General features: G+C 41.7%; 1 protein-coding gene across 4 annotated transcripts in view; it reads right to left on the reverse strand.

Annotated features, from left to right (window-relative positions):
* Nucleotides 1–13382, reverse strand: part of NUP214 (nucleoporin 214) — a 140776-nt gene that overhangs the window by 95343 nt on the left and 32051 nt on the right. For all 4 annotated transcript variants that reach the window (XM_053559309.1, XM_053559302.1, XM_053559313.1 and 1 more), the window contains exons 9-13: nucleotides 12956–13022; nucleotides 10123–10249; nucleotides 8456–8617; nucleotides 2385–2859; nucleotides 237–412 (exon numbers count right to left, since the gene is read on the reverse strand). In XM_053559309.1, the coding sequence (XP_053415284.1) occupies nucleotides 237–412; nucleotides 2385–2859; nucleotides 8456–8617; nucleotides 10123–10249; nucleotides 12956–13022 (1007 nt within the window). The remainder of the gene's footprint in view (nucleotides 1–236; nucleotides 413–2384; nucleotides 2860–8455; nucleotides 8618–10122; nucleotides 10250–12955; nucleotides 13023–13382) is intronic.

Raw genomic sequence — 13382 nt, forward strand, 5'->3', positions numbered from 1 at the left:
ACAGCAAGCTCCAGCTCTTTGGCTTAGGCGATTCTCTTGCCTCAGCCTCCCGAGTAGCTAGGACTACAGGCCCACCACAATGCCCGGCTATTTTTTTTGTTGCAGTTTAGCAGGGGCTGAGTTTGAACCCACCACCCTCGGTATATGGGACCGCCCCCTCAGCTAGGATTCTTAACACTGAAAACCACTAACCTAGGAAAGAAGGACTGGAGGTCTAAAGATGTTTAAAATCATACCTGATGGTGAGGGAGAGACTGAGGACTTCAGTGACATGGAACTGACTGATGCTGAGACAGGTGTGGGGTGGCTGAGAGGTGCAGAAACAGCTGGCTTGCAGGTGGAAGATATTGGCAGTATTGAAGGTGTGCTCTGAGAGCTATTAACAGGAGCAGAGGTAGCCACGGCAGTAAACCTGAAAATGAGAGCCAAAGTGCCTCAGAAAAGCCTGCTAGAAGATTCTTTCACATTGGCATGAGCAACGTCACCAAAGGATAACTTACTATCTGTCGTTTTTTGCCTTAGGAGACATTAATGTTCAGCTATTTCTTATAAAAGGTGAAAGCTGAAAGGAAACATTTATATTATTGTCTGCTTATTTAGGAATGGATTTGTTCAATTAAAATATTGAGTACTTTAATACAGTACTTACTGTAAAGATGAAATTAAGTTTATTATGATATAAAATACTTATTTTCTATTCTATCCAGCTGAGTGAAAAAAGGATGGGGAGACCCAACCAAGCTTTGAAGAGTTTAGTACTTTTCTTCAATGAAATGATTAAGAACTCACTTTGGGGGTAGTCACCTTCTCTGGAGAGTGAAAGGGGAAGAAAAAAGCAGGACACTATTTTTAGGATGTTTATGGTGTAACAGGAATGTAAAGTCAGTTCCACCTAAAGAGCAAAAGCCATTAAGCAAACTAAACACGCAGCATTAGATGACTGGGCAAACAAACTGTGGGGAGCCAACAAGACAGAGCTCTGCGACTATTAGAATGAGGTGGCTATGTGCCAATCCCACGTCAGCAATGACAGCGACAGCAGGAGGACCATCACTCAGCAGCAATGGAGAGCAGGGGAAAGCTGAGCATGTTTACACTCATGGTTATTTTGGGAGGGGTTACAAGCTATAAGGGATTGCTTCCCTCAAGAAGCCTACATTCCAGCAAGAACAGAACAAGAAGATAAAGAAGAAATAAAAAAGTTACGAGTGAGCTCCAGGACCTAAATCTGGAGGAAACTGGATACCCTGGACACCATGCTGAAGATTTGGATTGTAGTTGAAAAGCAGTGAGAAGCACCAGGGACAGATCTAGCAGGAGAGTCATCTTAATGTATTTACAATTTCACAAGGATCACTTTGTTGGCTTATAGGTAACAGTTCAGAGTGAGTAGAGTAGACACAAGGGGATGAAGACTACAAGGGACTCACGGCCAGGTGTGGTGTCTCACGCCTGTAATCCCAGCACTCTGGGAGGCCAAGGAGGGTGGACTGCCTAAGCTCATGGGTTCAAGACCAGCCTGAGCCAGAGCAAGACCTTGTCTCTATAAAAACAGCTGGGTGTTGTGGCGGGCACCTGTACTCCCAGCTACTTGGGAAGCAAGAGAATCACTTAAGCCCAAGAATTTGAGGTTGCTGTGAGTTGTGACCCCACGCACTCTATCAAGGGTGACAACGTGAGACTCTGTCTCAAAAAACAAAAAACAAAACAAACAAACAAACAAAAGACTACAAGTCACTCATTTCCCTTCCAGGATGTAATGTATATTCTGGATTGCTTCCTCTTTTTTTTTAATTTTTCTTTGGTAACAGAGTCTTGCTCAGGCACCTTAGGTAGAGTGCAGTGGTGTTAGCGTAGCTCACTGCAACCTCAAACTGCCGGGCTCAAGTGATCCTGCTGAGCCTCCCAAGTAAATGGGTCTATAGGTACGAATCATGACACTTGGCTAATTTTTCTATGTTTAGTAGAGACGAGATCTTGCTCTTGCTCAGGCTGGTCTCCAACTCTTGAGATCAAGCAATCCTCCTGCCTCAACCTCACAGAGTATTAGGATTATAGGCTTGAGCCACGGGGGCCACCCTGCTTCCTTTTAAAAAATAAGAAATATCTCTTACATTTAAAATGTGGAAAAGCAAAACAAGTATTTAAATACAAATTGCCTAGAGGTCAAGAAAATGTAACACTAGCTAAGAGAACACTTCTGCCTCTGTTCACTGATGAAATGCAAGCTTTCTACATTGGTTGAATGTACACCATTTGCAAGTATTACTTTGGACAAAAATTTCAATTGAGTAACTTCTCTCACAATGACTCTAATTCCAGCTAATACCCTGCAATATTTCTACCTATCTAATAGAAGAAACAAACTTTTTAAAGTGACTTACTTTTCGCTCAGGTTGACCTTGACTGCAGAGGATGATGGTGGGAAGCAAGGCTTCATTGTTAAGTTTGGAGCAGACCCACTCAGCATTGGTGTGCTTTCCAGGGTAGGCTTAAAACCTGCTGACCCAAAGGAGAATGAGGCAGCTGATGGGGCCATGGGTGACCCTGCAGGGGTGGGGGCCAGGGAGGCTTTAGAAGGAGGAGCAAAAGAGAAGGTTGATGTGCCAGAGCCCAGGGCTACTTTGGAATTGTCAGAGCCACTGGAATATGAAGAGGGCTCCCCAGTGACAGAAGCAGATGATTTCAAGGATGAAGCACCAAAGGAGAACACAGCAGGGGCTCCCCCAGCAGGAAGTAAAGAGAAGGTGGCAATGGGAGCAGCAGATGATGAAGGTGGCGCAGAGACAGGGGCTGCAGCTGTTGGAGGATCAAGTTTCTGTGGGGCTTGAGAGGAGGTCGGGGTAGTAGGAGTGCTTCCTGTAATGAAAAAAAAGGAGAAAAAGAAATGAAAAAGTTAGTAGTATAACAGTACAGGTCCAAATAACAAAAAGCAGAGAAAAAGGGTATGTGGTAGAATGAGGCCAGAAATGATCCTAGTTCAAGAAGCAAAAATATTAAAAAAAAAAAAAAAAAAAAGGGCAAGAAAGGTGGCAATAGTTACTGCCAGACTTCCCACATAGGGTAATAAGATGTATGAAACTTATATCGTGTATGGCAAAGGAAATGAGGAAAGAGATTCGGCTGACGGGACTCCATGAATACTCAATGAACAATACAGAAAAAATACATTTCTCAAAGATCTCTGAGAGGCTGACAACTTGATAAATTTAGAAGTGACAAAAAAAAAAAAATTACAAAAAGAAGTTATGACTTGTGTAAAAAATAGTTACTTAGGCATGATAAAACAGCTAAAATATAAGTCTTCTGTTTTTTAGAAAGCTCATACAAATTGAGATTAAAGATTTCAAGACTTTAATAATTACAAGCTAGAAACATAATTCACACATAAAAAATATATTCAATTTTGGCTCAGCGCCTGTAGCTCAAGTGGCTAAAGTGCCAGCCACATACACCAGAGCTGGTGGGTTCAAATCCAGTCCAGGCCTTCCAAACAACAATGACAACTACAACCAAAAAAAAAAAAAAAACGCTGGACATTGTGGTGGGTGCCTGTAGTCCCAGCTACGTGGGAGGCTGAGGCAAGAGAATCACTTAAGCCAGGAGTTAGAGGCTGCTGTGAGCTGTGATACCACTACTACCCAGGGCGATAGCTTGAGGCTCTGTCTAAAAAAAAAAAAAAAAAAAAAAAAAAAAAATATATATATATATATATATATATATACAATTTCAATCAAAGAAACATATAGTGAAATGAGGAACATTTTTGATTGTCCTCTAAATTATCAAAACTAAAACATGTATCCTCTATACTTACGTAAAACTAAAATGAAACTACCACTGGTAGGTAATTAATTTAGCATGATTTTTTAAGAAAATGTTTTGGCATTATATCCAAATAACCATAAAAAAATAGACCCAGAAATCCCCCTTCAATGAATAAAGCCCACAAAAATAATCTAAAACTGAAGACATGTAATACAATCCAAATGGTAAAAAACTGTCAATGGAATATTAAGAAATCACTCTTTTAGAGGAATTTTACCTGACAAATGCAATCAGTGTAACCTGGTTTCTTGTACCCTCAATGAATCCCCAACAATAAAAAATAAATAAATAATAAGTGATTAACTTAAAAAAAGAGAAAGAAATCACTCTTTTTATTTATTTATTTTTAGATACAGAGTCTCACCTTATCACCCTCGGTAGAGTGCCATGTCATCACACAGCTCACAGCAACCTCCAAATCCTGGGCTTAGGCAATTCTCCTGCCTCAGCTTCCAGAGTAGCTGGGACCACAGGCACCCACCACAACGCCCAGCTATTTTTTTGTTGCAGTTTGGCCAAGGCCGAGTTTGAACCCGCCACCCTCAGTACATGGGACCGGCACCCTACTCACTGAGCCACAGGCGCAGTCCAGAAATCACTCTTTTTAAATGAATCACAAAGATTACTTAAGAACCCGGAAAATGTTTACAATTTAAATTTATAACCAATCATACACATTATTGGTACGATTTATACCAATTGTACACATTATAGTTACAACTATGAAGAAAGATGCTTATGAAAAAAACACTGGAAAAGAATACTGCAAAAGGTAATTTTAAAATTTTTTCTATTTTCTTTTTTTTGTAGTTTTTTTTTTTGGCCGGGCCGGCTTTGAAACTACCACCTCCAGTATATGGGGCCGGTGCCCTACTCCTTTGAGCCACAGACACCAAAATTTTTTCTATTTTCAAAACTTTCAATAGGGTAAGCATATTAATCTTTAAGTTAAATAGCTAAAAAAGAATATTTTTGTGTCAACACATTTCCTATTTAAATGACCAGAACTTAGTTCTTCAAAATTAACTGAAATGATAATGTATCTTCATAGAAAATACTGTATCTAAAGCAATGAAATATTTGGGATACATACATGAAAAATACCACTTTCTGAAAAGATTCAAGTAAATTGTTACTTTAATAAAAGTATAATAATGCAAGGAAATCTATGATTAATACTTCTTTTATACAATATGTATGGAATCAGTAATACCTAACTTCTTTAAAGACATAAACATAAAGACGGTAAACACCAGGCAGGGCATGGTGGGTGGCTCATTCCTGTAATCCCAGCACTCAGAGAGGCCAAGGCGGGTGGCTTGCTTAAGCTCACAGATTTGAAACCAGCGTGAGCCAGAGTGAGACCTCATCTCTATAAAAACAGCTGGGTGTTGTGCGGGCACCTGTAGTCCCAGCTACTTGGGAGGCTGAGGCAAAAGAATTGCTTAAACCCAAGAGTTTGAGGTTGTTGTGAGCTGTGACACTACGGCACTCTAGCCAGGGTGACAAAGTGAGACTCTGTCTCAAAAGAAAAAAGTTGGTAAACATCTTCATTCATGTTAGTAGACCAACAAATACTGGACCCTAAAGAAATCATTGGTATTTTTTCCACCAAAAATAGAACAGTTTGTTTGAAAACCATCACTCTATTACTACCACTGATCATTCAGGACAGAATCCTTAGAGCTGAAGTGTAGAAACGGATGGGAGTATCAATGGTTCCACTCTACTGAATCCACAACATGGGCTTTATTTAGCTAGAGTTGGTGAGCTGACAAGATAGATTTTCTGCCCCTTTGGAGGCTCTCTCCTACTCACTGGAACATCACTATTATCTCTGGACCAAACATGAGGGAAGAGGGGAGTTTTCCTATGAAAGTCTAACTGACCTAAGATTGTGCTCCAGGATTTAATGGGCTGGTAGCAAAGTCCCTCACATTGCACTGTACTCAGAAACAACCTTAATCACACAGGCTCCCAACTTCACAGGCTGCACTGCTTACTTATAGACAAACCAGGAAACTGGGTACAAATAGTTCACAGTACTCATGACCACTTATGGGGGTAGGGGGGACAACTCAAAGAACACATCAACTATGGATAGTGTGATACCCTGACACACCACTGGTAATGCAGACCATCTGGTGTATTGCTTGGGGGTCGCACTGCTAACTGGTAGGGCCCAAGTTTTTGAGTGGCTGTTATTTTTATTTTTATTTTTTTAAGACACAGAGTCTCACTTTGTCACCCTTGGTAGATTGCCATGATGTCACAGCTCACAGCAACCTCCAGCTCTTGGACTTAGGCGATTCTCTTGCCGCAGCCTCCCAAGTAGCTGGGACTACAGGCGCCTGCCACAACACCCAGCTACTTTTTGTTGCAGTTTGGCTGGGGGTGGGTTCAAACCTGCTACCCTTGGTATATGGGGCCGGTGCCTTACTCATTGAGCCACAGGCACCGGCCAAGTGGCTATTATTTTTGAAGTATAACTCTCTCTGCATTCGGAAGCATTGAAAAAATAAATCCTAAGTATTGCCAACCTTATCTAAATCAATTGGTCAATGTATTTTTTCTTAGATAGGAAATTGAATACACTAGAAAAAAAAATTATATTAGTTATATACTTAAAAGAATTCAAAAAGAGAAATACAAGCCAATGTGGTGGCTCACACCTGTAATCCTAGCACTCTGGGAGACCAAGACAGGTGGACTGCTTGAGCTCAGGAGTTTAAGACCAGCCTGAGCCAGAGCGAGACCCTGTCTCTACTAAAAACAGAAAAACTAGCTGGGTGTCACGGCAGGTATCTACAGTCCCAGCTACTAGGGAGGCTGAGGCAAGAAGATCACTTGAGTCCAAAAGACTGAGGTTGCTATGACCTATGATGATACCACAGCACTATACCCATGGTGACAGAGTAAGACTCCAAATAAAAAAAAAAAAAGAGAGAGAGAAATACTAGTAAAATTCCAATATAGAAAACAGTGCTATATTGTTAACACTATATTACAGTGTTTTTTATTATATATATATATATATATTTTTTTTTAAGACAGAGTCTCTGTTGCCTGGAGTACTGTGGCATTATAGCTCATAGCAACCTCCAACTCTTGGACTCAAGTGATCCTCTTGCCTCAGCCTCCCAAGTAGCTGGGACTATAGGTACCCATCACAATACCCAGCTATTTTTTTTTTTTTTTTTTTTTTTTTGAAACAGAGTCTCAAGCTGGATAGAGTGCTGGGACTGTAACACCCGGCTATTTTTTGGTTGCATAATGAGCAGACCTGGGTTTGAACCTAGGTGTATGTGGCCGGCGCCCTGCCTACTGAGCTACGGGCACTGCCCACCCAGCTTTTCTTTTTTTTTGCAGTTTTTGGCCGGGGCTAGGTTGGAACCTGCCACCTCCGGTATATGGGGCCAGTGCCCTACTCCTTTGAGCCACAGGCACCGCCCACATTGCTCAGCTCTGCTCCAACTCTTGACCTCAAGTGATCCACCTGTCTCACCCTCCCAAAGTGCTAGGATTACAAGCATGAGCCAGTGCACCTGGCCAATATAGTGCTATATTTTCCTTTTACAAGTGGTAAAAATGTTAGGGTGAAAATTTTAAAAATACGGATTAAAATTTATATGTGTGCTTTCATTTGTATGAAGAATATGTACCAAAATGTTGCCTGTGGTTATTACTTGATGTCTGATGAGCCTTAAATGATTTTTTTTCCTCCACCTTAAGTAATAAGATGTTATTACTTAATGTTTTCAAAAAAGAGAAAACAAACTTAAAGAAAATAAAATGTAGGGCGGCACCTATGGCTCAGTAGGTAGGGCACTGGCCCCATATACCAAGGGTGGTGGGTTCAAACCTGGCCCCGGCCAAACTGCAACAAAAAATGGCTGGGCATTGTGGCAGGCACCTATAGTCCCAGCTACTTGGGAGGCTGAGGTAAGAGAATTGCCTAAGCCCAGGAGTTATAGGTTGCTGTGAGCTGTGACGCCACAGCACTATACAGAGGGTGGTAAAATTAGACTGTCTCTAAAAAAAAAAAAAATTAAATGTAAATTTAAAAAAATCTCCATGTTCCCACTATCCAGAAATAACCACTACTTAAGATTTTAATATCCTCTTTTCAAGTATTTTTCTATGTATATATTTTTCCTCATAAAAAAGGGATTACCCAGCATACAGGGCTTTTCATATTTCACCAATTCCTTGTCAATAAATTTAACATTTTTAATAGTTACATGGCATTTCACTGTATGAATATATAATCATTTATTTAACTAGTCCTCCATGATTAAACTCAAAGTCTTCAGGATTTAGACCATGTAATACAGGGTCCTGTAATAAGATATTATTGCTAAATCACCTGAAGAGATTTGTCTGGCTGACCTTCCTTTTTCTTTGACCTTCCTTTTTCTCTGAAGTAAATTAACAGCTGAAAAATGAAGCTTGGGGGTAAAGATGGCAAGTACAAATATGTACATGTGTTCAAAAAAAGATGCCCATGCCCTCCTAAGACTGGCCCAGTAAAGACAACCACTGTGCATCCTCACGCCATTTTCATCGGGGAAATACTGTACGAGCCCTGTATAGCTCCCTGACCGACAAAACACGCAAAGGCACGTACCTGGTGACTTGGGTTGTCGCTCTCCTTCTAATGAAAGGCGCTCCGGTGCCTTGATGACAGACTTAACCCCAGGATTCTGATTGATCATGTAAAATGGACAAAGCACACCATCTGTTGAAAGTAACATGAGAACTGGAGCAGGAGGAAGAGTCTTTTCTTCACCTGATAAAAAAGAAAACAAAGATGATAAAAGAACCAAATCAAGCTAAGGGCCTGAGCCCAGAAGAGAAAGACTGCTAAACAAGAAGGCTTGAGGGGCTCATCTCAATAGCAGTTCAAGGCAGTTTGTTCTGATGCAGACTTGAACAGCCTTTCATGCATCAACTTCTTATTTTTTTATTTTTTATTTTTGAGACAGAGTCTCACTTTGTCGCCCTTGGTAGAATGCCATAGCATCATAGTTCACAGCAACCTCAAACTCCTGAGCTTACATGATTCATTTGCCTCAGCCTCCCAAGTAGCTGGGACTATAGGCACTTGCCATAATGCCTGGCTTTTTTTTTTTTTTTAAGAGAGAGGAGGTCTTGCTCTGGCTCAGACTGATCTCAAACTCCTGGATTGCTCAGTCAATCTACCCACCTTGGTCTCCCAGAATGCTAGGATCATAGACATGAGCCACTCCACCCAGCTTCATGCATCAACTTTTTAAAGAGAGCCATTTAAAGAGAGCCACCATTACCATGGGATCACTGCCTTCTTGCTGGGACCTACCAGGGAAAGCTCCAGTAGGCCCAAAGAAGCTCTGCCCCTCCCAAAGGTCCCTCAGTTTTTATGAGTGTTCCAGTACTCAGGAGGTAGGCTTGGCATTCTCCTGACCAAGACAGAAGTCTTGCCAGGCATGGTGGCTCACACCTGTAATCCTAGCACTCTGGGAGGCCAAGGAGGGTGGATTGCTTGAGTTCACGAGTTCAAGATCAGAGTAAGAGCGAGACCCTGTCTCCATTAAAAATGGAAAAACTGAGTCAAAAGGACGACTTGAGCCCAAGAGCTGGAGGTTGCTGTGAGCTATGACACCACAGCACTTTACCCAGGTGACAGCATGAGACTTTGTCTCAAAACAAACAAACAAACAAACAAGTAGTCTCTAAGAACTGCTCAGTGTGGTAGAAAATGACAGACTAAACTTGGAAAACACATAGTAGGATGTAGAACACCTCAAACTTTATACTGATTCACAGTTGAATCCTAAGTAGGTCTTGCCAATTAAGACAACAAGAGAATCTTAGGGGAAAAGATGTATTCAGAGCACACACCCAGGCCCAATTTGGAAGTCACGGGCCTGTGGTGTCCATTTCCTAATCCTTTCCTTCAAACTGAGTGTTAGTGCACAGTACCAAATCAGGGTAGTGCTCCTCTGGGACCTACTAGGGAACTCACATGGACACAGAAACCAAGCCACGAAATCCTGATGCTCTACGTTTCAACCAGGCTCCAAAGTACCAGACAAGTACATGTGTATACACAGTATGTCTGGATTTGGGGTCATCAATGAAAGCCATTTGAATTAGTCTAATGCTGTCACAATGCACTCTATAGCACTCTTCAGGTAGAAATGTGCTGCCGAAGTTAAAAGTACTTAGCAGAGGACTCTGTCACGAACGCTTGTAGTAACGGTCTTTTCAATGTTAAACATTACTAGAGAGACTATAAGCCCAGGATACACTTACTGATGGCAATTTCCACTTGATTAGTATAGTCTATGGCAACTCCCATGGGCAAGGAGTCATCATTCTTGTCTGTCACGGGCAGTTCGGCTCGACTAGAATCCTCTAGTAGCCAAGATTCCCAATTAATCTGGGGAAAAAAGAGACAGGAAATGTTAGAGCTTTGCACTGATTTTCTTGGCATTATTCAAACAGGAGAGAAGAACAGAGATGCCTCCTTTGTCATGTTTACTGGGGGAGGCTGTGAAATCTGGGAAGATGATCTGAAAGCCTCAGCAACCAAAAGATTAATCCTCCAAATCAGCCTATCTGTTCCTGGTATAGTAAGCCCCTAACTTGTGAATAATCAGTATCCTGAACACTTTCTGAGGTATTTTCCACTACAACTAGTAGACTGCTGGCCATGAGGAACAAGTCCAACAGCTGCACTAAGCCAGAGAATGCTGCTTGGAGACATGTGAGACTGGGCCCGGGAACTCCGGCTGGTTCTATTTGCAGGGAAGCCTGTAATGCTGGCCTGTGCTCTGAGGCCCTATGCTCATTTGTCTGCAGAGGCAGAAGAGACAGAAAGCAACCTGAGTTCTTGTTATCAGCTCTTCAGACTGGTCAGTCTTCCTTCCCCTAAATTCCTTCAGACCTCCCTGAGTCTTTCCAGTAAACTCCTCTTTCACTTAAGTTTGCTTGCATGGGCTGCTCCTTCCAGCAAATGACTCCCAATTTTTAAAGTCACTGACATTTTGTTTAGCTTTTAGTGCTGACCAAAACCAGGCAGCGGAATCACACGGAAATAGTGTTAGGCAATGAGTCACAAAGTGAAAAACAAAAAGCTGTTCAGGAAAAAAGACTAATTATACTACAGGACTTACCTATGGAATAAATAACAGACATGCTCATCCTAACAAAACCAATTTCAACTTTAAAAAACAATCTATAGGCCAAGTACAGTGGCTCACACCTATAATCCTAATGCTTTGAGAGGCCAAGGTAGGAGGACTGCTTGAGCCTTTCAGTTTGAGGTTGTAGTGAACTACGGTGAACTATGATGACACCGTTGCACTCTAGCCCAGGCAATAAAGCAAGCCCCTGTCTCAAAATGAAGTAATAATAAAAATAAAACTATCAATAGCTAGTGATGAAACAAATTCTTTGGAGATAAGAGTGATAGCCATCACAAGGAAAAATTTACAAGTTAAAAATGGCCTCCTCTGGAGTAGGTCTAGAGCAGGACAGGGTTGGATAGAAGTGATTCTTTTCATTTATAAGCCTTTCTCCACTACTTCATTTTTTAAAGCATGTACATAAATTTTAATACAAAGTAAAAATAAAAGTATATTTTTATTGTGTAAACAAATACTTGTGCTAATGAGAAACTGTCACTGCAGTCAATTCAAGATAGTTCTAGAACAGCAAATCTGACTGCTAAACTCTGGCCTCTGATCCAGAAGCAGCCCACCCAGAAACTGAGAGATCCACACCTCTCACCGGGGGTCACCTTGCCACCCAGGGAGTGACAGAGTGGTTGAAGAGGCACAGAATATCTGTGTATGGGATGGGGAAATACTTGTTTTATACTTGTGAGTACACCAAACATTTTTAAACTCAAGGCAGAATTAAAAAAAAAAAAAAGTTTCCCTTTCACTGTGCCTCTTCTGAAGTAGCCACGAGTGGATGACACTCCACTACCACCTTGGTCCTCCACATCCCTGCAAAGAGGGCACTTCCACGCACAGGTGCTTTTCTCTTTCTGGAGGCTTTTCAAAGTCAAACAAAAAATATTTTTCATGAATCACAATTTGGTATGATCTGCCTGTTTTTCTTCCATAATTGAGGATGGGCTATAGTTAATTGTACAGTGTGGGCAGGTTCATTTGATAGGAAGACAATGATGGTAAAACAGAACAGAGCAGAAAAAGCCTCCTACACACTGAGGTTATACTGTGTTTGGAGGCTGAAAACATAACACACTTCCACAGTCCACGGATGGATCCTAAAATAACAGAAGGGCTTTTTATGACGCTGAAGAACCACCAAACCTGACGCCCATGTTTCTCCAATGCAATATAGCCAAGCCATTTGGTCCAAAGAAGCCTGCCATTTAAACTTTGCTCTTACCTAGAAACTCATTAAAAGGGATGTGAGCTCATCTAAATCATAACCATCATAAATCATTGGCTCGGTGCCTGTAGCTCAAGCGGCTAAGGCGCCAGCCACATACACCAGAGCTGGCAGGTTCAAATCTGGCCCGGGCCTGCCAAACAATAATGACAACTACAACCAAAACACAGCCAGGCGTTGGGCAGGCGCCTATAGTCCCACCTACATGGGAGGCTGAGGCAAGAGAATTCTTAAGCCCAGGAGTTTGAGGTTGCTGTTAGCTGTGATGCCACGACACTCTACCCTGGGCAACAGCCTAAGGCTCTGTCTCAAAAAAATAAAAATAAATGAATAAATACATAAATAAATCTTAACCACTGGCTGGGTGTGGTGGCTCACATCTGTACTCCTAGCACTTAGGAGGCCGAAGCAGGTGCATTGCCTAAGCTCATGGGTTCAAGACCAGCCTGAGCCAGAGCGAGACCTCCTCTCTAAAACTAGCCAGGAGTTGTGGCAGACACCTACAGTTCCAATTACTTGGGAGGCTGAAGCAAGAGAATCGCTTTAGCCCAAGAGTTTGAGGTTGCTGCGAGCTATGACGCCAGGGCACTCTACCAAGGGCGACAAAATGAGACTCTGTCTCAAAAATAAATAAACAAAAAAAAATTTTAACCACATAGTTAATTCCTCCAAAATCTTACTCAGGAGAGTATCACACAAAAGTGACAAAAAAGAGAAATACCTGATCACTTTGTCGAGCAAGGATACTAACTTCTGTTGAAGCCGCAGATGCTGCCAGCACCAAATCCCTTAAAGAATAAAACCAGAGACCATTACATTCAAACACAGCAACAGTTCTAGCCTGATTTCGGTCTGTGAGGATTTCTCCCACATGTGAAGGAGAGAATAAGGGTTTCTATCTGGTTGAAGATAGAAAGATTCCAGGTATCAACCTCAACTTCTTAGTTCCAGTGATAAAGCACTGCAGAGTCAGCATACTGCCCACCCACGTGTTGACAACAGAAATACATAATCAAGCAGCTCCTGAGACACAAACACTCAAAAGCAGAATAATCATGCTAAAGGGACACAAGCTTCACTTCAAGTAATCTATCTTTCAAAGAGGAATTCTGTTCCCTAAAGGGAACTTTTTTTTTTTTTTTGAGACA

Source organism: Nycticebus coucang, chromosome 2 (genome assembly GCF_027406575.1).
Source record: "Nycticebus coucang isolate mNycCou1 chromosome 2, mNycCou1.pri, whole genome shotgun sequence".
Taxonomy (NCBI): Eukaryota; Metazoa; Chordata; class Mammalia; order Primates; family Lorisidae; genus Nycticebus; species Nycticebus coucang.